The sequence below is a fragment of the Rutilus rutilus genome (assembly GCF_951802725.1).
Source record: "Rutilus rutilus genome assembly, chromosome: 19".
NCBI classification, from domain to species: domain Eukaryota; kingdom Metazoa; phylum Chordata; class Actinopteri; order Cypriniformes; family Leuciscidae; genus Rutilus; species Rutilus rutilus.
In genome coordinates this window covers 32,721,478-32,747,963 of record NC_140232.1, presented here as the reverse complement: position 1 = coordinate 32,747,963, position 26,486 = coordinate 32,721,478, and the positions used below count along the sequence as shown (strand labels likewise).

Here is a 26,486-nt window from a genome sequence, read left to right as displayed (position 1 = left end):
ATGGAAAGAGCGTTTGTGATTGCACTTTTTAAAGGGGTGGTTGATTATGATTTCACTTTTTTAACTTTAGTTAGTGTGGAATGTTGCTGCTGCAAAGTTACGAAGCTCAAAGTTCAAAGCCAAGGGAGATACTTGCTTTTAAAGAAATTGTTTTTTAAGGACTACAACAAACGGCTGGTAGAGACTACACGACATTCCTCCAGGGTTAGTGACATCACCAACCCTAAAATTGACATAAACCCCGCCCCCTGAACACGGTTTATAGATTATCAAGACAGAATATGCAAATCAATGAGTAGAAGATAACTACACATCAGCTACATAAATTCATCAACTAAACATTCATAAATGTCCTGTTGCTTCTACATGTTGTCTCTTCTTCTTGAGTCTCTCCATCATTGTCTGACTCCGGTTTGAACATAAAAGGCTAAGAGTTTTTGAAATGTTCAGTGTGTGTCTCTGTGAGTGCGAGCTGTTGAAGCTCCGCCCCCTGTGCCGGGAGCAGCAGCTCATTTGCATTTAAAGGAACAGATACAAAACGGTGCGTTTTTGCTCACCCTCAAAAAGTGACAACTTTAACATGCTATATAAAAATATCTGTGGGGTATTTTGAGCTAAAACTTCACACACACACTCTGGGGACATCAGAGACTTATTTTACATCTTGTGAAAAGGGCATTATACCACCCCTTTAAACATCATTTTATAGAAATGTGTTCATGCAAAAAGCAATTTTAGTTTGTGAAATATTTAAGAGCTGAGCATGTCTAGAAAAATGTATATTTGCTATAGAAATGCATTCCATGAATTTTTAAAATGTTATCAATTCGATGACTTCTCCTGGACTGGTAATTTAAAATTCCCTGATATTTCCTGGTTTTCCAGGAGTGTTGAATCCATGTGTCTTCAGTGAAAGGAGACCAATCCTGTTCATTCTGCAAGGTATTTATGTGTTTGTTTTTCATTTTAAGAAAATATTAAAACATACAGTATTTGGCATTGGTTTTTAAAGTATTTTTAAACATACAGGATTTTTTATGTTTTTGAAAGAAGTCATTCTTCAGAAATTATTCTAATATGATGATTACCTGCTCAAGAAATATTTTTGATTATTATCAATGTTGAAAACTGCTTCATATTTTTGTGGAAACATGCATTTTTTTTTCCAGGATTCTTTGATGAATAGAAAGTTCAAAAGAACAGCATTTATTTTAAATAGAAAACTTTTTTTTAACATTATAAATATCTTTACTGTCACTTCTGAGAAAAATTAAAGCATCTTTACTTTACTAAAAAAATTACTCACCACAAACTTTAATGTACATGATGTCATTTCCTATACATGATGTCATTTCCTATAATTTCCTAATTTCCCGACCAGTGATTTGTGGTTAAAATAGTATATAAAATGTGTAATGTGCACCATTAAAAGCTAAATATTTAATTCTTTTTTTTTTTTTTGGCTTGGGCTATTTGTTTGCCGAGGATATATATGGATATATATATACAGTGCTATGCATAAGTTTAGACACCCATGCTAAAGTTGACTAAAAAGAGGAATAAAAAATCATCTTTTGGAAATTGAACTCAATGCCTTAATTAAAAAAATGAGGAAAAATCCAACCTTTAAGGACACCAATTTTCTTTGTGAATGAATAATGTATCGTAAATAAATAAATGTTCTTCCTTAAAATACAGGGTGCATAAGTTTGGACAACCCCATGTTAAATTCCCATAGAGACAGGCAGATTTTTATTTTTAAAGGCCAGTTACTTCATGGATCCAGGATACTATGCATCCTGATAAAGTTCCCTTGGCCTTTGGAATTAAAATAGCTGCACATCATCACATAGCATTCACCATACCTAGAGATTGGCATGGGGTACTTTCCATAAGATCATCTCTCAATGCAAATCAAACCAGCTATTAGGCTAACTGAAATAAAACCATGCCAATCTCTAGGTATGGTGAAGGCTATGTGATGATGTGGGGCTATTTTAATTCCAAAGGCCAAGGGAACTTTATCAGGATGCATAGTATCCTGGATCCATGAAATAACTGGCCTTTAAAAATAAAAATCTGCCTGCCTCTATGGGAATTTAACATGGGGTTGTCCAAACTTATGCACCCTGTATTTTAAGGAAGAACATTTATTTATTTACGATACATTATTCATTCACAAAGAAAATAATTTTTTTAATTAAGGCATTAAGTTCAATTTCCAAAAGAAGATTTTTTATTCCTCTTTTTAGTCAACTTTAGCATGGGTGTCTACACTTATGCATAGCACTGTATATGGTCGAAGGGCACAAATTATGGCACTTGTTTTGTAGAATTACCCAAAATATTGCGCAGCAGCAAGCCAATCAGATTACAATCTCTAATGCACTGTGAGTGAAACTACAGCCAGGTGAAAAAGACGTACTATTAAATGTATTCAAAATGTACTTGAGTGTGTTTTTAGTACAATACAAATATACTATAATGCATTTCTAATACATTTCACAGTACGTCTTTTTCACCTGCTGTGTGTGTGTCGTGATGTACCTGCTCTCGCTCCTGCTCCAGCTCCTCCTGCTCCATGCTCTGCTCGATCTCACACAGAAGACTGTGTGGGTTTGGACTGAAGCCCTGGAGACTGTGTTCCTCCGTCAGCTCCTCCACACGAGCGCTCAGATTCCTGTGGGACACGCGCACCTCCTGCAGCTCCAGCTGGCTCTGCCGCAGCTGTACCAACACACACACACACACACACCTGAGGGAGTTTACCGGCCGAGTGCTAAAAACAGGCTGGTGGCCGAGGGGTGTTTAGTTTAGTTATCTCTGAACGAGCTTTCTTTATACATCATCTGTCATTGTGTAAATACTCGTATTTGTCACCTATGATTCATTCATTCCACGACCGGAAGTGTCTGATAATAGAAATAAATCAGTGTTTTTAATGGAAGTGATTCATCTCTCGATGTTATGCTCTATTTTTGACCAATGATCTTGACTTGAGTCTCATGTTATTGAACATTATAAGCCCATTTTTTAAAAAGCACTATTCATTTATTTAGAGGTAAATCTTCTTATTGAAGCGATTAATGACTTTTTAAGAACAGCGCGTTCAGTAAATCTAAACCGGATCGTAAGAGCTGATGAAAACCCAGGTGAAATGTATTAGAAATGCATTATAGTATATTTGTGTTGTACTAAAAACATATTTAAGTACATTTTGAATACGTTTAATAGTACGTCTTTTTCAAAAAGCTGAGAACTGGTCATACAAATCAATCATACAGTGACTCAAACTATCAAACGCACGCAAAACAATGAACTACTAAATCTATAATAACACTGAATTAAATGGAACGAGAAATAGAATGACTAATTTTCTAAATATCTCAGTTTTCAATGATTTCCTTTCAGGTGCAGATCAATCAGAACAAACTGCTCATCTTAATATAATGCATGAATGGACAAAACCTGTCAAGATGTATTCAGTGCCAGTCCAAATTAACTGTACGATTTAAAGGGAAAATTAAAAGATTATATTTTGCTGCAAGAAAAATAAAGGCTATTTTAGGACCATTAAGAATTTTTGCATTATTGCATTATTATTAATAATTAAATAAGACGCACTGCAATCTTTTCACTTTTTTATGGCCAGAAATTCTAAGCATATTAAATTTCAAATATTATGTTGTAAACAGTGTGGCTTCATGAAATATAATTTTTATATTTAAAATATATTTCACTTAAACCTTCAAAAATCTAAATATATTCCAAAATGTACTTTAAGGGGCAAGAAAATACATTTCTAAATATTGTGTGTAAATCCAGTTATATATATATATATATACACACACATTTTTCCCGACAATATAAATATTGACAGATTGATATAAAAATGGCTCAAAAATATATAAGAAAATATTTTCAATTTTTTTTATTGCATCGGATTTTTTCCCCCAAATGGTTTTGCAGTAAAAATATATAAACAATGCAAGGTACATTTGAAGAAGCTAAATATATTACGAGTTTTTTTCAAAGAAAATAATATATATTTATATTATAAAATAATGTTTTACTTTTATAATATTTGTATATGTTTTATTTATTTATATATATATTAAATATATATATATATATATATATATTACCCCTATTCTTTTCAGGTTTGAAACATTTTTTATTTATGGGATTTATGACATGTATGGTTATTAGTTTGCCAGTCCACTCATATACAGTTTTGCCTCTCGAGTAGTTTAGTGAAAACCCCTGATGAATAAGATGTTTGTGTGTAACAGCCGCTCACCTGTAAGTCCTTCTCCTGACACTGTTTCTCCAGCACCTGCGTTCGCTCTCTCAGCTCGTCCACCGTGTTCTGCATCTGCTCGTTCTCCTCCAGCATGGCGTTCACACGTCGCTCCAGTTCCTGCTTACGCTCCGACAACATCTGTATCTGCCCAACGAGAGCGCCAAACACACCATCATCATGATTCTGAGCTATTCAGACCAAAACATCTGCAAACTTTAAACACAATGCTTGTCTTAAAGAGTCACGATCACAATATATCTGAGCCTTTATCGGGGTTTTCAAGAAAAACTCGAGTGTGGTTTATTGGATTAGGTTCAACTCTGGTGTTGTTGGAATGCTGTGTTGCCAGGCTTCATCAGTAGGGAGTCACGGACACCTCCACAGTCAGGAATGTGCGCTTGATAACGGGAATATTTCTGCTCAAAACAGCCCAGTGAAAATGCTGTTGTTTTTCAAGTATCATTAGTTTCTCCTACACTGGTGCAGAAACAATTTTCACACAATTCACTCAACAAGTGACACATTAATTAATTGAAACTGAAATGGAAAAACACACGCACACACAAAAACCAAATAGTATCACTGCAAAAAATGCTTTTCTTACTTAGTATTTTTGTCTTGTCTCCAGTCCAAATATCTAAAAATACTTAAATCAAGATGCCATTACTAGACAAGTAAAATGACAAGATATTGTCTTTAAAAAAATCGAAATTAAGTGATTTCTGCTTAAATGAAGCAAAATGATTTGCCAATGGCGTAAGACAAATTGTTTGTTTTAGGCAAAAAACTCTTAATTCTTTCAGAAAACAAGGCATAATATATTGTCATTTTACTTATCTAGTAAATGCATCTTTAATTAAGAATTTTTTGATAATTGGAAACAAGAGAAAAATACTAAGTAAGAAAAGCATTTTTAAGCATTACATAATTCAGAATCAGTATTTTATTTATTTTTTTATTTTGATTATAATTGTATTATTATTTTGAATTAGCTTTTATTTTTTATATTTTAAGTAATGTGCTTATTATTATTATTATTAGTATCATTTAGTATTGCTATATAGATAAAAAAATTCTATTTTAGTTTTAATGTATTTCCACTAAATAATTTTAGTGCTTCAACTTAAACTTATTTCAGTTTATTGCCAAGCAATATTTCAATTTTTTTAGTTTTTCAACTAATATTTATATTTTATTTTATTTCAGCTTTATTTCATAGTTTCAGCCAACAATAATAACCCTGATGTGAATCTAATGAGAATCATCATTGAGAATTAAAAAATCCAGTCAGAGAATTTGAAGAGGAGAATGTGTTTAATTGTCTTGAAAATAATGTCAAAATATTAGTATTGACTAATAGTAATACTATTATTAGTAATTAGTATTAGTATAGACTTAATCTGACTGGTTTTAAAATAGGTTTAATTTACTTTAGGCTACATATAATGTCTTGTTTGTTTGTTTTATGGGGAAATGTGACCTAGGCAAGGTTGGTCCCATGAAAAGTACCTCAATAAAGAGTGGTGATGTGTGTGTGCAGCGCATGAAACGAACATGAGCAGAAGTTCTGGTGTCTCTCCCTCATGTTATGACCTAGATCTGCTAACCTAGTTCAGCAGCAGCACTGAGGGATTCTGTGTGATTAACCGTACGCCCAGTGGTGTAGTCTACGTGATACGCAGGTATACGCCGTATACCCACTAGAAAATGCCAAGGATTTGCGTATACCCACTTAAAAAAGCGTGAGGATACGTATCAACTTCGTTTTGTGTCAGAACTTTCACACTTTCATTCATAAATTCACCCCGTCTGTGTTTGCGAAGCGACGGATCGAATCGCGGAATCCAGTCACAAATGGAACTTGCTATATAAAGCAGAACGTCACGGAATTTGCTATTTTTGGATGAATAAATCAAAAGTAGCTGCTGTACAATGAATGAAATCTCGATATGGACTAGTGTCTATGAAAAGCTAAAAGAGACTGCAATTGTTCTACGCGTCTCTGGGAATGAGCGCTCAGTGTGTGCTCCTCCACTACACACACACACACACACACACACACACACACAGAGAAGCACGCGTGACTCACGCTCGTGGGGTTTTCAGCGTTTCACTGTATTGAGACATGATGTAGGGCAGGCTACACATGTGCATTTCATCGCAGAGCTGCTATGAGAGTCACTTGATGAGAATTTCACCATTTCATTTGATAAAACTATCGTCATTCATTCGTTTCATATACACACAGAAACTGTTATGTCTTTACGACAACCTGTCAAAATAAAAGTTCTGTATAACTTGAAGAAATTATAACAGAAATATATTACTATTGCACGGAGTATACTTCAGGCCTAATAATAATAATAATAATAATAATAAAAATAATAATAGTTTATTAAAACACACAGAAACTCAAATGTCTACAACCCACCAAAATAAAGTTCGGTTTTTTCAAAAACGGGGGGGGGGGGGGGGGGGGGGGGGGGGGGTGTTATATTAGAGTATACTCACTACAAAAAACTAGACTACACCACTGCGTACGCCACACCTGGACATTTAATGCGTACTTCTGCTTATCTTCAAACTTACATTTAAAATCAGCCGAACTAGACAGTGACACTGGTGTATTTATGTCCTGGTCGGCCAAGACGCGTCATGGATTGGAACAGACGCCCATTTCTCACTGTCTGGCACTGGCGGCATTTTCGGGAACACCCAGACATTGCAGCATTTGCTCTTAAAATAGAACAGAAGTTTTCCTCGCTCGAGTACACACACTTCACATGGGAGAATTGCTACTAAAGAGCCTTGACTATCGCTTTAGTGAACTGACAGGATGATCCATGCTTTCATGTTGTTTACACCAAATTCTGACCCGGCCATCTAAATGTTGCAGCAGAAACCAGACCGGGCAAAAAAAATATTTTCAAATCTTCTATTGTCCAGTTTCAGTGAGTCTCTTAGTTTCGTGAGTTTTGTGTTCTCATCTGACAGGAGTGTCACCGGTGTGTTTCTTCTGCTGGAGCTCTTCTGCTTCCAGGTTTGGTGTGTTGTGTGTTCAGAGAAGCTCTTCTGCTTCCAGGTTTGGTGTGTTGTGTGTTCAGAGAAGCTCTTCTGCTTCAAGGTTTGGTGTGTTGTGTGTTCAGAGAAGCTCTTCTGCTTCCAGGTTTGGTGTGTTGTGTGTTCAGAGAAGCTCTTCTGCTTCAAGGATTGGTGTGTTGTGTGTTCAGAGAAGCTCTTCTGCTTCAAGGATTGGTGTGTTGTGTGTTCAGAGAAGCTCTTCTGCTTCAAGGTTTGGTGTGTTTTGTGTTCAGAGAAGCTCTTCTGCTTCAAGGTTTGGTGTGTTGTGTGTTCAGAGAAGCTCTTCTGCTTCAAGGATTGGTGTGTTGTGTGTTCAGAGAAGCTCTTCTGCTTCAAGGATTGGTGTGTTGTGTGTTCAGAGATGCTCTTCTGCTTCAAGGTTTGGTGAGTTGTGTGTTCAGAGATGCTCTTCTGCTTCAAGGTTTGGTGTGTTGTGTGTTCAGAGAAGCTCTTCTGCTTCCAGGTTTGGTGTGTTGTGTGTTCAGAGAAGCTCTTCTGCTTCAAGGATTGGTGTGTTGTGTGTTCAGAGAAGCTCTTCTGCTTCAAGGTTTGGTGTGTTGTGTGTTCAGAGAAGCTCTTCTGCTTCAAGGATTGGTGTGTTGTGTGTTCAGAGAAGCTCTTCTGCTTCAAGGATTGGTGTGTTGTGTGTTCAGAGAAGCTCTTCTGCTTCAAGGTTTGGTGTGTTTTGTGTTCAGAGAAGCTCTTCTGCTTCCAGGTTTGGTGTGTTGTGTGTTCAGAGAAGCTCTTCTGCTTCAAGGATTGGTGTTTTGTGTGTTCAGAGATGCTCTTCTGCTTCAAGGTTTGGTGAGTTGTGTGTTCAGAGAAGCTCTTCTGCTTCAAGGATTGGTGTTTTGTGTGTTCAGAGATGCTCTTCTGCTTCAAGGTTTGGTGTGTTGTGTGTTCAGAGAAGCTCTTCTGCTTCAAGGTTTGGTGAGTTGTGTGTTCAGAGAAGCTCTTCTGCTTCAAGGTTTGGTGTGTTGTGTGTTCAGAGATGCTCTTCTGCTTCAAGGTTTGGTGAGTTGTGTGTTCAGAGAAGCTCTTCTGCTTCAATGATTGGTGTGTTGTGTGTTCAGAGAAGCTCTTCTGCCTCAAGGTTTGGTGTGTTGTGTGTTCAGAGAAGCTCTTCTGCTTCAAGGTTTGGTGTGTTGTGTGTTCAGAGATGCTCTTCTGCTTCAAGGATTGGTGTGTTGTGTGTTCAGAGATGCTCTTCTGCTTCAAGGTTTGGTGTGTTGTGTGTTCAGAGATGCTCTTCTGCTTCAAGGTTTGGTGTGTTGTGTGTTCAGAGAAGCTCTTCTGCTTCAAGGTTTGGTGTGTTGTGTGTTCAGAGATGCTCTTCTGCTTCAAGCTTTGGTGTGTTGTGTGTTCAGAGATGCTCTTCTGCTTCAAGCTTTGGTGTGTTGTGTGTTCAGAGATGCTCTTCTGCTTCAAGGTTTGGTGTGTTGTGTGTTCAGAGATGCTCTTCTGCTTCAAGCTTTGGTGTGTTGTGTGTTCAGAGATGCTCTTCTGCTTCAAGCTTTGGTGTGTTGTGTGTTCAGAGAAGCTCTTCTGCAGACCTTGGTTGTATCGAGTGTTTATCTGAGTTACTGTTGTCTTTCTATCAGCTGAACCAGTCTGGTCATTCTCCTCTGACCTCTGGCATCAACAAGGCATTTTCTCCCTCATAACTGAAGCTCACTGGATATTTCATTTTTTTCTGACTATTCCCTGTAAACCCTAGAAATGGTTTTGCATGAAAATCCCAGTATCAGCAGTTCCTGAAAACTCAGACCAGCTCGTCTGACTCCAACAACCACGACACGTTCACTTAAATCACCTGATGCTCAGTTTGAACTTCAGCAGATCGTCTTGATCATGTCTACATCTACATTGAGTTGCTGCCGTGTGATTGGCTGATTAGATATTTGTGTTAACGAGCAGTTGAACAGATGACCTAATAAAGTGGCCTTGTTCTCATTCACTAATTCATGAAGAGAGAGAGAGAGAGAGAGAGAGAGAGAGAGAGAGAGAGAGAGAGAGAGAGAGAGAGAGAGAGAGAGAGAGAGAGAGAGAGAGAGATAAAGATAAACTGATCCTGTAAATCCGCTCTGGTCTGACGGACAGCACATCCCTGTATCGACCACTAATCATGGGCTAATTACCCTCCGCAAGTAAACCCTCACACTTCATCTCAGTACTGTGTAGATCTCTATATTCTGAATGAACTGTGGTATGAATAAATCAGTGATGAATCAGATGCTATTATTAAGGTATTTTGATATACAGTTTTGGTATACAATTTGTTTTTACACTTTTTTTTTTCTTTTTTTTTTTAATTTTCACATTTAAGTCAATGCGTTGCTTGTCGTTTCTTTGTAATTATTTGTGAAATTTATCAGCAATTTCTAAGTGAAAATTGTTTCCTATACCAATTTTTTAAACCCTTATGTCTGATCAAAATATAGTTGAAAATATTTGAAGAGACAACATGGTTTACACATGCATACAAAAGCAGACATGCATTAGATGTGGATGTACCGGTATGTATGAAGAGTGTTTTTCTCCCCTCTTTCAGCATTTCTCCTAGACATTGATAAGGATAGTAGAAGGTTTCTTGCTCCGGAATAGTTTAGTTTTTCATGATCGTTTTCGTTCCTCTCTCTGACTCTCTTGATCAGACTGGTTTTGCTACTGTACCTTTAAGACTTCTCTACATAAATTATGTTTGTTGTTCTTGGCTAACTTCTGATCATCAGGTTGGTCCAAGTTGCTGAATGATGAATAGGTGTTGATATGTAAATGTAGGCGATGATATGTTAATGAGCTTGTGCTGTCGCAAATATACAAATATACACTATATACACTCTTCTATACAAAGAATATTTACTGAATCTTCTAGACACATTAGTTCTGTTCCAAAACCGTGAGCTTCCTTCCTGTCTATCGTCCACATGCACTCAAAAATATGTATGCCTCATTTTATGATTAATATATATTCGTAACTCGCTGCTTAACTACCATAGTACGATGCATCGTTAAAGAAATCAACTAGCAATAGTCACGACTGTTTCCTGAAACCATATTGTGCGCAAATTTGTCGTTCAACCACATTAGTTAATGATGTCACGCAGGTGGTGGAGTAAAAACGTATTTTAATTAATCCGTTTGAGATCAAATTAATGAAAGATTTTTGCTATAAATTACGGACATGGCATTTGATGACAGTTAGTTCTTAATGATGCCAATCTCATTCAGTAATTATTGATTGCATAATAAGGAGCTACCTCAGTACGAAATTGTATATTACTTACTGATTAGTTAAGCTTGTTTCCATATTAGTTAATATTAGTTATTAGTAGTAGCTGAAGTGTTAATATAGTACTACTCATTAGTCCTGCATTACTTCCTGCATAGTAACATATTAATATTAATGATGGACCATTATGCTAAAGTGTTACCCTTGTGACTATAGTTGGCTAATGATGCTTTTTGGGAAACACACCCCTGGATGAATGTTTTCACTGAGCTTGTCGCAATGCATTCTGGGATCGCCTTCTCTATGAAGGACACAAATTGCAAAATTGATGTAGGGAGATCGCTATAGGTTTTGAAACAGAGCTAATCTACAGATCCACATTTTTCCGCTTAATACAGTTTCCTCAGTTCAGAATTGAGCAAAGCTTGAGATAGTTGTTGTGAATAGACCAGCGTCCATTGATGACGGCCCGTGAAACTCAAGCTGGCATTGTTTGTCCTGCGCTGTCACATCACAGACTCCAGGAGCCAATTACATGTCCGTCTTTCAATGATGAGTTAGCATGAAGACTGACATAACGGAGCAATCAGGATATGATCCAGCAGTGTTCTGCATCGCACAATGAGATCACATCACAGAACACACACATCCAGAATGAGCATGCAGAAAAGAGGAAGCGGTACATGAGCACTTACTTCAAGCCCTTGCTGTTTAGTGCGTGATACAAATAATCATTTGAGGAAGGAAAACAGAGGAAAGCAGATTTTGAAATATATCATGTTGTCACGACTCTCTGTAAATAAACAAGATCCAGATCCCACAATGCCTCACCTCGGCCTGTAGGGTCTCGAGCCGCATCATGTGCTGGTTGGTGGAGATGCTTTTCTCTTTGAAATCATCCCGTAAAGAATGAACCTGAGTAGACAACTGTTTCTCCACCTCGGCGGCCTGTGGACACAAACACAGAAACTTCTGTTAGCTTCCCATAGGCTACTTGTACTGTATGTGCAGCATGTATACTGTGAATAGTATATAAATTGCCAGTATGAACGGATTACCAGGACATTTGCCAAAATGGGCAGTGCACAACCACTGGATGAATTTGGAATAGCACTTTGTATTAAACTTTGCAGCCAGTGTGTGAGATACTGTATCCCACAATGCAATGCACTTGACTCTTTTTTTCCAAGGTCTTTTTAAATTATGATGATTATGATCGTTTTTTTTGTCCCTGGATTTAACCTTTTTTTTATTAAATTTTTTTTATTCTAATTTCTTTACATTTTATTATTATTATTATTTTATTATAGGTTTACAAGGTACATAAAGCACTATGAGCCACTGGATTTAACAATTTATTTATTTCATTTATATTTTGATATTTTAACAAAATCTGGCTGCATAATATAACAATTTCTGGTACTATGATCATTTTTAGCAATTAATTTAAACTACTTTATTTATTATTATTTTTACTTACTTACTTATTACTTTATTTTTACAAACCTTACAAGGCACTGGGCTGATACTATGACTGACTTTGAGCCACTGTATTAAACAATTTGTTTATTTTATTTTATTATTATAAATTGTTGTTGTTGTAGTTGTTGTTTTATAAAATCAGGTTTAGAAGATATCCAGCTGATACTGTGAGTGTTTCTGAGCCACTGGATTAGCTCAAGTTTGCCAGGTTAATGGCATTAAGTTATTCAGAGGTTTGTTTGAAGAAATTAGTAGCATGTTAAATAGACATTGCTTGATGACCAGCTCAGCCTGTTACAGGAATTAAGAGCTGATTTTTAACATTCCGACTATCTTCATAATGTTACTTAGCACACGCTTTCTTAACAGTAAGCCTGCTAACGTTATATTATTTCATCCAGAAATGTATTAAAACAAAAATGAAGCCTGTTGCTGCCCTAATATCTATGAGCATGAGTCATATTACAGAGAAACCCCACCTACACACGCACACACACACACACACACGCACGCCCCCAGACTCACCCACACACACTCATTGATCACACTTGGCATTTTGTAGCATCTGTAGCAGATTCCAGCAGAGATCCCTGTGTGTGGATTGGACGTCTGCGATCAGGCCACTGCAGCTGTGAAACACTCATTACCATCCTGTGAAACACCAAGACTGCAGTCGCTAAACTGACTCACTTCATCTGTGACTGTCACCACGGCAACCCACGCCACGAGTCCCGGCTACGTACGAACACGACTATGACACTCACGACCGTATGAACTTTCCTGCTGCAATATCTCGCACTGAATATGTTTTTATCTGGAATTCGATCAGATTATACGCAGGATCCAGTAACCTGCTGTACACTGTGATTTAACGCTAGGGCCGTTCACACAGAATGCGTTTTTGCATTCCACTGCACTGCTTTTCCAACGTTTTTCTCTGTAAAGATGCTCTAGATGGATGTGTTTCACCATTGTGACAGTTAAAACAAACATTAAAAGAAGTTCAATTGAAATGACTATATCATAATCATATATACACAGGAATGCATGTAGTCACATGCCACTCTTTATTTATACAGTGCAGTGAAGTAAAAAAAAACTGAGCTACAAGGTTGTTAATCTATGGTATTTGCTTCTGCTGAAGCCGTCAGCCCGCATTTTTTCATCTTATTTTTATTCCTGTTTCAAAAAACTACATTTCCCATGATGCTGTACAGAAAATTCCACCAATCAGAGAGTCGAAAAAAGCAAAATACGCCAAAATATTTCTTTAGCTCCGCCCACTTTACATCAACGTTTGTAGTGCTGCGATCCACCTCGTAGCTGATTGGCTTGCTTCATGGCTTATAATTCTTTAACCAAGACTATGTTTAAAATGGGAATCAATCATCAATCCAAATGATTTAATTCCGACTGAAACAGAAATTGTCCACTTAAACGTGGCTACTGTTAATATGTAAAAATCAACCCAAACAAACTCATTGCTCTGCCCCCAAAACACATGAACAAGAGTGGATGTCTCTTTATCATTGCTGAAACGAAGCAAAATAATGCTTCGCGAAAAATAAAGTGAAGATGACGAACAAACGACAAAAAATGTACATACAGTATACAAGATTATTTACAAACAAGAGCTCTGGACAAACAGACACTCGAAACTGTCCTGTTACTAGAGCTAACATTACAACAACTGTAAAACACAGCAAAACCAGTGTTAAGGCCCTTGCACAATGAGTCCGAAATTATCGCATGCGTTTTTTCGCTTTCGTGATTCGGTGGCTCTGAATTGTCAAAACACCAGTCAAAATGCTTGCTACGGATGCGAAAAACACAGAAAATCGAACCTGATTCGATTTTTTTTTTGACGGACAAAAGTTTCTGAGGCAGTGTACAAGGGTGATTGACATAACGTGAGGTCGTATTTATTTTTTAACGTGCGAAAATTTCAGACGCGAATTTATAGAGCAGAAAAAACACAACCAGCGCTGGGAAGCTTTTCTAATATTAACGCCAGGTCCTGAAGCTCTTGCCTGATCAGTGATCATAACCCTTCTTTATCCAGTGATATTCCTCTGACCTTTAGGCCGTGTGTCCATCAAAGCGTATTTATCAAGCTGAAAACACTAGGCGCTCTGCTGAAAACACCTAGCTATGAGCGCTTGAGAGCGTTTTGGCATTTTTTTCAGTTGAGCCGCTTTGCTTGTTATGATACGGAATATCCGCGAAAGTGTTACTAGTATCTCATTTCACACATATTTTGTTTCTGTGTTGATTCTATATTAAAATGTCGATACAATGTAACGTATTTTCTCTGGCTCTTGTTTTAAATGATTTTGTTCTGTTATTATGCTTGTTGTTGTCGTCTGTTGACGTTGTACAAGCAGAATGTGGCGGTTGGTCGGTGTGGTATTAGTCCCGCCCCTCCTCCACTGTGATTGGACGGTTGGGTAAAAAGTGACAGTGATGAGCGCTGCAGAGCGTTCAGTGTGAAAAAATGCTTAGCGCCTCGTTACGCTCATGGCGTTTTAAAATCGCGGCGCTCCCATTGAAAACAAAAAACAAATACGCCAGCCGCGTGAAAAAAACGCTTTGGTGGACACACGGCCTTTCTCTTTTGTAATGTGTGGTGGTTTCCGGTCCGATCCAGTTTCAACTGCATCTCTCAGAAATCGCTTACTGCACCTTTAAGGATTCTGACAAGTGACAAGTACCACTAAAAGTAAAATTTTTGCAATATGTCAAGGTTGTAGAATCTTAACTTTATTTATTCACTGTTTTTTGTTTTTTTTCTTTGACAGGAGGAATCTGATAAAAGAGTTTTTCTAAAATAATACTCAGCAATTTTGAGGAAACTGTTTCAGAAAGCGTCACCCATCTTGACCTCGGACTCAACTTTCTGTTGGCAGAGATAAAGACTCCAGACTCGATAAAGAAATGTTTTAAGAAGCAGGTTTTCACTTGTAGAGTCCTTTGACTCATATCAGATTGCTGAACTTCTCGTAAGTTTGATATTGTTTAAGGTTTAAGCCAAAAAAACATCAAGAATACTTTATTGCTCGGCTGATTCGTGAAACGAAAGAGAAGCAGGGAGGGAATTTAAGGGAGTTCAAGTAAGGTTATTTTAGTATTATTTATTAATATTTTGAATCAGCGTGTACTTTTATATTTTCAGTTTTCATTTTAGTTAATTTTTTTAGCAATTTTGTAACATGCTTGTCATTTTTATTTAGGATTAATTATTTTTTTTATTTCAGCTTTAGTTTATTTCCAGTTATTTATTTTAGTGCTTCAACATATTTCAGTTAGTTGCCAAAGCAACATTTCTAATTTAGGTTTAGAGGTGTATATTCAAATTTTTCAGCTTTATTTCAATTAACAGAAATTCTTTTAATAGTTTTAGTTAATAATAACCCTGGTTGAAAGGCACAAAGAGATTATATTCTGCTTTATAGTCTTGACCCAAATAAAGATCTGCTGGTTAAACAGGAAGAACAGTCGTATGTATTTTCCTGTTTCTATGTTAGCGATTCGATTTTTTTCAAGCTTGCATTAAACTGAGAGAAAAGTGGTCACTCAGGAGACTTAACTACGTTCTCAGTTATTTTTTATCATTTTTTTCCCCTTAAAAACAGCTATAAATGAGACATAATTATTACATTAAGTAATGTGGAGCAGCTCAGATCATTCAGTCTTGAAGAAGCTGATGAGAAATGTTTGAATTATTAACAATGAAATCTCTGACTTTTTGATTGTAGACTGTCTTGGCAAATCTCGAGACAAGTCTTTTCCCCAGGACAAAAATCTGAGAAGCAGGAGATTTAATTTAGCATCTCTGCTGATTCTTAATTGTGATTTTTTTTTCTTTCCCACAGGATCTAACATCATTCATAACGGCGTTTAAAACTGAAATGTAATTACATTTGCATCACCTTCACTAATGATAATCAAAGAGCCATTAGTCATGTTGGTGTCTGTCCATTCAGCAGTGTAATCTCAGTGTGAATCGTGTCTGATGTTGACCCACGGCAGACGTGCGTCTCACACACTCACTCGTGTGTATTGAGCCGCAGGCGCGTCACATGGCATGCTGTGAGGTTGCATGTTCTTTTATGACTGCGAATCCGGCTCTTATTCTTTCATTTGTGCCTCATTTACATTACAAAGAGCATTGCTAAAGGAAACTCCTTTTTACACTCGTTTAGAGTGTCTTATTCGTTGAATCAGAGGTTGGGGGGGGGGGGGGGGGGGTCACGTTCCCATGGTAACACATGGATTTGAACATGACACTTGAGGTTGCCATAGCGATATGTGGGAATAGTGATCGGAGGTGCTGAGACATTCCTTAGTCATACTGTCAGAGGAGGATACCTGTGACATTTCTGCAATAAACGAGACACTCAAGTAAAATGTGACCCTAGATCACAAAACCAGTCATAAGTCGCACGGGTAAATTTGTGGCAATAGCCAACAATACATTGTATGGGTCAAAATTATCGATTTCAGTTCAAATTGCTTTTATGTACCTGTGGCAACAGCAATATGAAAAAAGAATTTGGGTAAATTACTAGTTTTGTCTAAGGTGAGCATTACAACTAGTGCTGACAGTGATGTGATCGAGTCTCTACACTAAGTATTAGTATTGAGCATCATCCTGTGTGTCGTCCTCTCAACCCTCTCTTGCTCATTATCCTTTTCAATCTAGACAGGGAGAAACCACCTAGCAACCACACAGAACAACCCAGCCACGCCCTGGCAACACCCTGGCAACACCCCGGCAACACCCCAGCATAATGGCAGTGAGTTTACTGTAGTTTTAATGGGTTCTTGACTTGACTCAGCAGGGTTAACCATAGATATTTTCTTCTGTTTCAGAGCTCCTTCTGTCTGACCCCACAACCTGTTACCCATGTTACTTTGCCATTCATTTCCAGTGCAGCCAACCAGTGAACATAATCAATGGGATCATTTATAAAATCACTCCATCTTGATAATGAAATGTGGGTCTATTTTGTTCGGTGTCCATCTCCCCTCATCCTCTCTCTCTCTCTCTCTCTCTCTCTCTCTCTCAACCTTTGTAATGTAATTAGTAAAATGCTTCTCTCTGATCAGATTAGGCTGCTGGGGTTTTGGCTTTTTTGACAACCCCCTGCTTCCAGGACTGGCAGGCAGACGTGTGTGTGTGTGTGTGTGTGTGTGCAACAGAAAGCATCTGTCCAACACAACACAATATGTTCAGTACATTAGCTAAACATTAATGCTGTCTGTATTTGCTAGGCTTTACCTGTTGTTAAGCTCTACTTCATTATCTAGTTAAGTTGCCACTGTCCCTCCAGAAGAAAATATCTTATTTATATGTCGACTGTGTCTCAGATGTTTGACATTTTTCTGTAAGGTCCATCAGTTAACATAACTTGATGCATTAACTAACAAAGAGCAATACATTTTTTACAGTTTTATTAACTTTGTTAACGTTAGTTATTAATAACACAACTGTTCATTGCTTGTTCATGTCAGCTCAGGTCCATTAAATAATACTAACAGATATAACTTTTTTTAATTTAAAAATGTAGTAGTAAATTCTGAAATAAACATTAAGATTAATAAATGCTTTAGAAGTATGTTTCATTGTTAGTTCATGTTAACTAATGTTAACAAATGAAACCCTATTTAGTGTTATTGATATTTCTCCTAAATGTTCCTAGAGATAAATAATTAAAAATGCAATTGTTGCATAATAAAAGTATAGAGCTATATTGGGAAAATCATATTGAGAGCAAAGTTTTCTCTTGTGAAACTCTTCTTTCTCAGGAGATAGCAGGAGACTGTTCTCCTAAATGAATATTTACATAACAGCATAGCGTTCTTGCTGTCCTCTCTTGCTCTGTTTCCGTCGGCTGTTCCTAATGCTGCTGGTAAAGGAAAGAGGATCTGGATTAAACCCTAATCCCACCTGAGTTCATGCATGAGTCACTCTGCCTTATGTCACTTGCTGTTGCTTGTCCCACTGAAGGAAGGTCATCTGAGTCTGAACTCTGCAGCAACAGATCCATTAGCAGATCTGTCAAGCCCATCTAGTTATCTCATATTCAGAGCCTCTTTCTTGCTTCAGAGAACATCACCATCAGCAGCCAACCAGCTTCTGGGTTTAATTACTTAAACAAATTGAAAACACCAGGGGAACTACTGGTTCCTAAACCTTGACCCCTTACTACTAGAAATTTGTTTATATTTTGCTGGAATATATTACTATGTAGTCAACATTTGGCTAGTTAGTTCTAGTAGTTAGCCCAGGCTGATATATGTCAGAACTACATCATTCTGATATCAAAACCAAAGAACCAATGAGGTTCATTCTCGTGTTACGCAGCACGTTTGAGCTTCTGCAAGAACCAATGAGGTTCACTCTTGTGTTACGCAGAACGTTTGAGCTTCTGCAAGAACCAATGAGGTTCATTCTCGTGTTACGCAGCACGTTTGAGCTTCAGTAAGAACCAATGAGGTTCATTCTTGTGTTACGCAGCACGTTTGAGCTTCTGCAAGAACCAATGAGGTTCATTCTCGTGTTACGCAGCACGTTTGAGCTTCAGCAAGAACCAATGAGGTTCATTCTTGTGTTACGCAGCACGTTTGAGCTTCTGCAAGAACCAATGAGGTTCATTCTTGTGTTACGCAGCAAAAGAACGTTTGAGCTTCTGCAAGAACCAATGAGGTTCATTCTCGTGTTACGCAGCACGTTTGAGCTTCTGCAAGAACCAATGAGGTTCATTCTCATGTTACGCAGCACGTTTGATCTTCAGCAAGAACCAATGAGGTTCATTCTCGTGTTACGCAGAACGTTTGAGCTTCTGCAAGAACCAATGAGGTTCATTCTTGTGTTACGCAGCACGTTTGAGCTTCTGCAAGAACCAATAAGGTTCATTCTCATGTTACGCAGCAAAAAAACGTTTGAGCTTCTGCAAGAACCAATGAGGTTCATTCTTGTGTTACGCATCACGTTTGAGCTTCAGCAAGAACCAATGAGGTTCATTCTCATGTTACGCAGCACGTTTGATCTTCAGCAAGAACCAATGAGGTTCATTCTCGTGTTACGCAGAACGTTTGAGCTTCAGCAAGAACCAATGAGGTTCATTCTCGTGTTACGCAGAACGTTTGATCTTCAGCAAGAACCAATGAGGTTCATTCTCGTGTTACGCAGCACGTTTGAGCTTCTGCAAGAACCAATGAGGTTCATTCTCGTGTTACGCAGCACGTTTAAGCTTCAGCAAGAACCAATGAGGTTCATTCTCGTGTTACGCAGAACGTTTGATCTTCAGCAAGAACCAATGAGGTTCATTCTCGTGTTACGCAGAACGTTTGAGCTTCTGCAAGAACCAATGAGGTTCATTCTTGTGTTACGCAGAACGTTTGATCTTCAGCAAGAACCAATGAGGTTCATTCTCGTGTTACGCAGAACGTTTGATCTTCAGCAAGAACCAATGAGGTTCATTCTCGTGTTACGCAGAACGTTTGAGCTTCTGCAAGAACCAATGAGGTTCATTCTTGTGTTACGCAGAACGTTTGATCTTCAGCAAGAACCAATGAGGTTCATTCTTGTGTTACGCAGAACGTTTGATCTTCAGCAAGAACCAATGAGGTTCATTCTCGTGTTACGCAGAACGTTTGAGCTTCTGCAAGAACCAATGAGGTTCATTCTTGTGTTACGCAGAACGTTTGATCTTCAGAAAGAACCAATGAGGTTCATTCTCGTGTTACGCAGAACGTTTGATCTTCAGCAAGAACCAATGAGGTTCATTCTCGTGTTACACAGAACGTTTGATCTTCAGCAAGAACCAATGAGGTTCATTCTCGTGTTACGCAGAACGTTTGAGCTTCTGCAAGAACCAATGAGGTTCATTCTCGTGTTACGCAGAACGTTTGAGCTTCTGCAAGAACCAATGAGGTTCATTCTCGTGTTACACAGAACGTTTGATCTTCAGCAAGAACCAATGAGGTTCATTCTCGTGTTACGCAGAACGTTTGAGCTTCTGCAAGAACCAATGAGGTTCATTCTCGTGTTACACAGAACGTTTGATCTTCAGCAAGAACCAATGAGGTTCATTCTCGTGTTACGCAGAACGTTTGAGCTTCTGCAAGAACCAATGAGGTTCATTCTCGTGTTACGCAGAACGTTTGAGCTTCTGCAAGAACCAATGAGGTTCATTCTCGTGTTACGCATCACGTTTGAGCTTCAGTAAGAACCAATGAGGTTCATTCTTGTGTTACGCAGAACGTTTGAGCTTCTGCAAGAACCAATGAGGTTCATTCTCGTGTTACACAGAACGTTTGATCTTCAGCAAGAACCAATGAGGTTCATTCTCGTGTTACGCAGAACGTTTGAGCTTCTGCAAGAACCAATGAGGTTCATTCTCGTGTTACGCAGAACGTTTGAGCTTCTGCAAGAACCAATGAGGTTCATTCTCGTGTTACGCAGAACGTTTGAGCTTCTGCAAGAACCAATGAGGTTCATTCTCATGTTACACAGAACGTTTGATCTTCAGCAAGAACCAATGAGGTTCATTCTCGTGTTATGCAGAACGTTTGAGCTTCTGCAAGAACCAATGAGGTTCATTCTCGTGTTACACAGAACGTTTGATCTTCAGCAAGAACCAATGAGGTTCATTCTCGTGTTACGCAGAACGTTTGAGCTTCTGCAAGAACCAATGAGGTTCATTCTCGTGTTACGCAGAACGTTTGAGCTTCTGCAAGAACCAATGAGGTTCATTCTCGTGTTACGCATCACGTTTGAGCTTCAGTAAGAACCAATGAGGTTCATTCTTGTGTTACGCAGAACGTTTGATCTTCAGCAAGAACCAATGAGGTTCATTCTCGTGTTACGCAGAACGTTTGAGCTTCTGCAAGAACCAATGAGGTTCATTCTCGTGTTACGCAGAACGTTTGAGCTTCTGCAAGAACCAATGAGGTTCATTCTCGTGTTACGCAGAACGTTTGAGCTTCTGCAAGAACCAATGAGGTTCATTCTCATGTTACACAGAACGTTTGATCTTCAGCAAGAACCAATGAGGTTCATTCTCGTGTTATGCAGAACGTTTGAGCTTCTGCAAGAACCAATGAGGTTCATTCTCGTGTTACACAGAACGTTGGATCTTCAGCAAGAACCAATGAGGTTCATTCTCGTGTTACGCAGAACGTTTGAGCTTCTGCAAGAACCAATGAGGTTCATTCTCGTGTTACGCAGAACGTTTGAGCTTCTGCAAGAACCAATGAGGTTCATTCTCGTGTTACGCATCACGTTTGAGCTTCAGTAAGAACCAATGAGGTTCATTCTTGTGTTACGCAGAACGTTTGAGCTTCAGCAAGAACCAATGAGGTTCATTCTCGTGTTACGCAGAACGTTTGAGCTTCTGCAAGAACCAATGAGGTTCATTCTCGTGTTACGCATCACGTTTGAGCTTCAGTAAGAACCAATGAGGTTCATTCTCGTGTTACGCAGAACGTTTGAGCTTCTGCAAGAACCAATGAGGTTCATTCTCGTGTTACGCATCACGTTTGAGCTTCAGTAAGAACCAATGAGGTTCATTCTTGTGTTACGCAGAACATTTGAGCTTCTGCAAGAACCAATGAGGTTCATTCTCGTGTTACGCAGAACGTTTGAGCTTCTGCAAGAACCAATGAGGTTCATTCTCGTGTTACGCATCACGTTTGAGCTTCAGTAAGAACCAATGAGGTTCATTCTTGTGTTACGCAGAACATTTGAGCTTCTGCAAGAACCAATGAGGTTCATTCTCATGTTACGCAGAACGTTTGAGCTTCTGCAAGAACCAATGAGGTTCATTCTCGTGTTACGCAGAACGTTTGAGCTTCTGCAAGAACCAATGAGGTTCATTCTCGTGTTACACAGAACGTTTGAGCTTCTGCAAGAACCAATGAGGTTCATTCTCGTGTTACGCAGAACGTTTGAGCTTCTGCAAGAACCAATGAGGTTCATTCTCGTGTTACACAGAACGTTTGATCTTCAGCAAGAACCAATGAGGTTCATTCTCGTGTTACGCATCACGTTTGAGCTTCAGCAAGAACCAATGAGGTTCATTCTTGTGTTACGCAGAACGTTTGATCTTCAGCAAGAACCAATGAGGTTCATTCTCGTGTTACGCAGCACGTTTGAGCTTCAGCAATAACCAATGAGGTTCATTCTCGTGTTACGCAGCACGTTTGAGCTTCTGCAAGATCCAATGAGGTTCATTGTCGTGTTACGCAGCACGTTTGAACTTCTGCAAGAACCAATGAGGTTCATTCTCGTGTTACGCAGCACGTTTGAGCTTTTGCAAGAACCAATGAGGTTCATTCTCGTGTTACGCAGCACGTTTGAGCTTCAGCAAGAACCAATGAGGTTCATTCTCGTGTTACGCAGCACGTTTGAGCTTCAGCAAGAACCAATGAGGGTCATTCTCGTGTTACACAGCACGTTTGAGCTTCAGCAAGAACCAATGAGGTTCATTCTCGTGTTACACAGCACGTTTGAGCTTCAGCAAGAACCAATGAGGGTCATTCTCGTGTTACACAGCACGTTTGAGCTTCAGCAAGAACCAATGAGGGTCATTCTCGTGTTACACAGCACGTTTGAGCTTCAGCAAGAACCAATGAGGTTCATTCTCGTGTTACACAGCACGTTTGAGCTTCAGCAAGAACCAATGAGGTTCATTCTCGTGTTACGCAGCACGTTTGAGCTTCAGCAAGAACCAATGAGGGTCATTCTCGTGTTACACAGCACGTTTGAGCTTCAGCAAGAAACAATGAGGTTCATTCTCGTGTTACACAGCACGTTTGAGCTTCAGCAAGAACCAATGAGGGTCATTCTCGTGTTACACAGCACGTTTGAGCTTCAGCAAGAACCAATGAGGGTCATTCTCGTGTTACACAGCACGTTTGAGCTTCAGCAAGAACCAATGAGGTTCATTCTCGTGTTACGCAGCACGTTTGAGCTTCAGCAAGAACCAATGAGTTTCATTCTCGTGTTACGCAGCACGTTTGAGCTTCTGCAAGAACCAATGAGGTTCATTCTCGTGTTACGCAGCACGTTTGAGCTTCTGCAAGATCCAATGAGGTTCATTGTCGTGTTACGCAGCACGTTTGAGCTTCAGCAAGAACCAATGAGTTTCATTCTCGTGTTACGCAGCACGTTTGAGCTTCTGCAAGAACCAATGAGGTTCATTCTCGTGTTACGCAGCACGTTTGAGCTTTTGCAAGAACCAATGAGATTCATTCTCGAGTTACGCAGCACGTTTGAGCTTCTGCAAGAACCAATGAGGTTCATTGTCGTGTTACGCAGCACGTTTGAACTTCTGCAAGAACCAATGAGGTTCATTCTCGTGTTACGCAGCACGTTTGAGCTTCTGCAAGATCCAATGAGGTTCATTGTCGTGTTACGCAGCACGTTTGAACTTCTGCAAGAACCAATGAGGTTCATTCTCGAGTTACGCAGCACGTTTGAGCTTCTGCAAGATCCAATGAGGTTCATTGTCGTGTTACGCAGCACGTTTGAACTTCTGCAAGAACCAATGAGGTTCATTCTCGTGTTACGCAGCACGTTTGAGCTTCTGCAAGATCCAATGAGGTTCATTCTCGTGTTACGCAGCACGTTTGAGCTTCAGCAATAACCAATGAGGTTCATTGTCGTGTTACGCAGCACGTTTGAACTTCTGCAAGAACCAATGAGGTTCATTCTCGTGTTACGCAGCACGTTTGAGCTTCAGCAATAACCAATGAGGTTCATTCTCGTGTTACGCAGCACGTTTGAGCTTCAGCAAAAACCAATGAGGTTCATTCTCGTGTTACGCAGCACGTTTGAGCTTCAGCAATAACCAATGAGGTTCATTCTCGTGTTACGCAGCACGTTTGAGCTTCAGTAAGAACCAATGAGGTTCATTCTCGTGTTACGCAGAACGTTTGAGCTTCAGTAAGAACCAATGAGGTTCATTCTCGTGTTACGCAGCACGTTTGAGCTTCAGCAAGAACCAATGAGGTTCATTCTCGTGTTACGCAGCACGTTTGAGCTTCAGCAATAACCAATGAGGTTCATTCTTGTGTTACGCAGCACGTTTGAGCTTCAGCAAGAACCAATGAGGTTCATTCTCGTGTTACGCAGCACGTTTGAGCTTCAGCAAGAACCAATGAGGTTCGTTCTCGTGTTACGCAGCACGTTTGAGCTTCAGCAAGAACCAATGAGGTTCATTCTCGTGTTACGCAGAACGTTTGAGCTTCAGTAAGAACCAATGAGGTTCATTCTCGTGTTACGCAGAACGTTTGAGCTTCAGTAAGAACCAATGAGGTTCATTCTCGTGTTACGCAGCACGTTTGAGCTTCAGCAAGAACCAATGAGGTTCATTCTCGTGTTACGCAGCACGTTTGAGCTTCAGCAATAACCAATGAGGTTCATTCTTGTGTTACGCAGCACGTTTGAGCTTCAGCAAGAACCAATGAGGTTCATTCTCGTGTTACGCAGCACGTTTGAGCTTCAGCAAGAACCAATGAGGTTCGTTCTCGTGTTACGCAGCACGTTTGAGCTTCAGTAAGAACCAATGAGGTTCATTCTCGTGTTACGCCGCACGTTTGAGCTTCAGCAAGAACCAATGAGGTTCATTCTCGTGTTACGCAGCACGTTTGAGCTTCAGCAAGAACCAATGAGGTTCATTCTCGTGTTACGCAGCACGTTTGAGCTTCAGCAAGAACCAATGAGGTTCATTCTCGTGTTACGCAGCACGTTTGAGCTTCAGCAAGAACCAATGAGGTTCATTCTCGTGTTACGCAGCACGTTTGAGCTTCAGCAATAACCAATGAGGTTCATTCTTGTGTTACGCAGCACGTTTGAGCTTCAGCAAGAACCAATGAGGTTCATTCTCGTGTTACGCAGAACGTTTGAGCTTCAGTAAGAACCAATGAGGTTCATTCTCGTGTTACGCAGCACGTTTGAGCTTCAGCAAGAACCAATGAGGTTCATTCTCGTGTTACGCAGCACGTTTGAGCTTCAGCAAGAACCAATGAGGTTCGTTCTCGTGTTACGCAGCACGTTTGAGCTTCAGTAAGAACCAATGAGGTTCATTCTCGTGTTACGCCGCACGTTTGAGCTTCAGCAAGAACCAATGAGGTTCATTCTCGTGTTACACAGCACGTTTGAGCTTCAGCAAGAACCAATGAGGTTCATTCTCGTGTTACGCAGCACGTTTGAGCTTCAGTAAGAACCAATGAGGTTCGTTCTCGTGTTACGCAGCACGTTTGAGCTTCAGCAAGAACCAATGAGGTTCATTCTCGTGTTACGCCGCACGTTTGAGCTTCAGCAAGAACCAATGAGGTTCATTCTCGTGTTACGCAGCACGTTTGAGCTTCAGCAAGAACCAATGAGGTTCATTCTCGTGTTACGCCGCACGTTTGAGCTTCAGCAAGAACCAATGAGGTTCGTTCTCGTGTTACGCAGCACGTTTGAGCTTCAGTAAGAACCAATGAGGTTCATTCTCGTGTTACGCCGCACGTTTGAGCTTCAGCAAGAACCAATGAGGTTCATTCTCGTGTTACGCAGCACGTTTGAGCTTCAGCAAGAACCAATGAGGTTCATTCTCGTGTTACGCAGAACGTTTGAGCTTCAGCAAGAACCAATGAGGTTCATTCTCGTGTTACGCAGAACGTTTGAGCTTCAGTAAGAACCAGTGAGGTTCATTCTCGAGCATCAGGCAGGTTCGGTTGAGCTTCTGTTTATGTTCGCTTAGCAATGTTTATATGTGAATAAAAGTCTAAATTCAATTCGTTCATCATATAAAGCGATTGAGTCTCTTCAGAAAATTTGGTCTAAACCGCTCGATTCATATGGATTAGTTTTACGATCTCTTCATGAACTTTTTGAAGCGTCAAAGTGTTAGTTGCGTAGCTGTCAACGGAGGGACAGAAAACTCTCAGATTTCATTAAAAAAAATCTTTATTTGTGTTTAGAGGATGAATGAAAGCCTTACGGGTTTGGAACGACATGAGGGTGAGTAATTAATGACAGAATATTCATTTTTGGGTTAACTATCCCTTTAAAGTGGCAGACGACAGTATGCGCTTAGAATAAACAGAACAATATCTTCCGCTAATATAGTAATAGTTATCATTTATCTTTCTTTTATTTATTTATTTAATTTAACTTCTAAAAAAATAACTACTATAGTTCCTGGTGTGAATGGGCCTTTATTTTATTTTCATTCTTTTCTGAGAAAATGTTCTGGTTTTACTGGTGTTATTGCCCTCAGCTGGAAGACCTTCTGCTGCCAGTCTTGATTAGTTTATCATCATCAATTCTTCTACCATTATGTGTGACCATTAATAGAACCACATGTGGTAATAGGACGTGTGTGTATTGTG

At 39.3% G+C, this 26,486-nt stretch overlaps 1 protein-coding gene across 2 annotated transcripts in view; it reads right to left on the bottom strand.

Moving 5' to 3' along the window:
• bicdl1 (BICD family like cargo adaptor 1) overlaps positions 1 to 26,486 on the bottom strand; it is a 41,975-nt gene that overhangs the window by 9,376 nt on the left and 6,113 nt on the right. For both annotated transcript variants that reach the window (XR_014625399.1, XM_084388968.1), the window contains exons 3-5: positions 11,448 to 11,564; positions 4,301 to 4,447; positions 2,548 to 2,727 (exon numbers count right to left, since the gene is read on the bottom strand). Coding sequence is in view for 1 of the 2 variants with exons in the window: in XM_084388968.1 (XP_084245094.1) it covers positions 2,548 to 2,727; positions 4,301 to 4,447; positions 11,448 to 11,564 (444 nt within the window). In the remaining variant the exon portion in view is untranslated. The remainder of the gene's footprint in view (positions 1 to 2,547; positions 2,728 to 4,300; positions 4,448 to 11,447; positions 11,565 to 26,486) is intronic.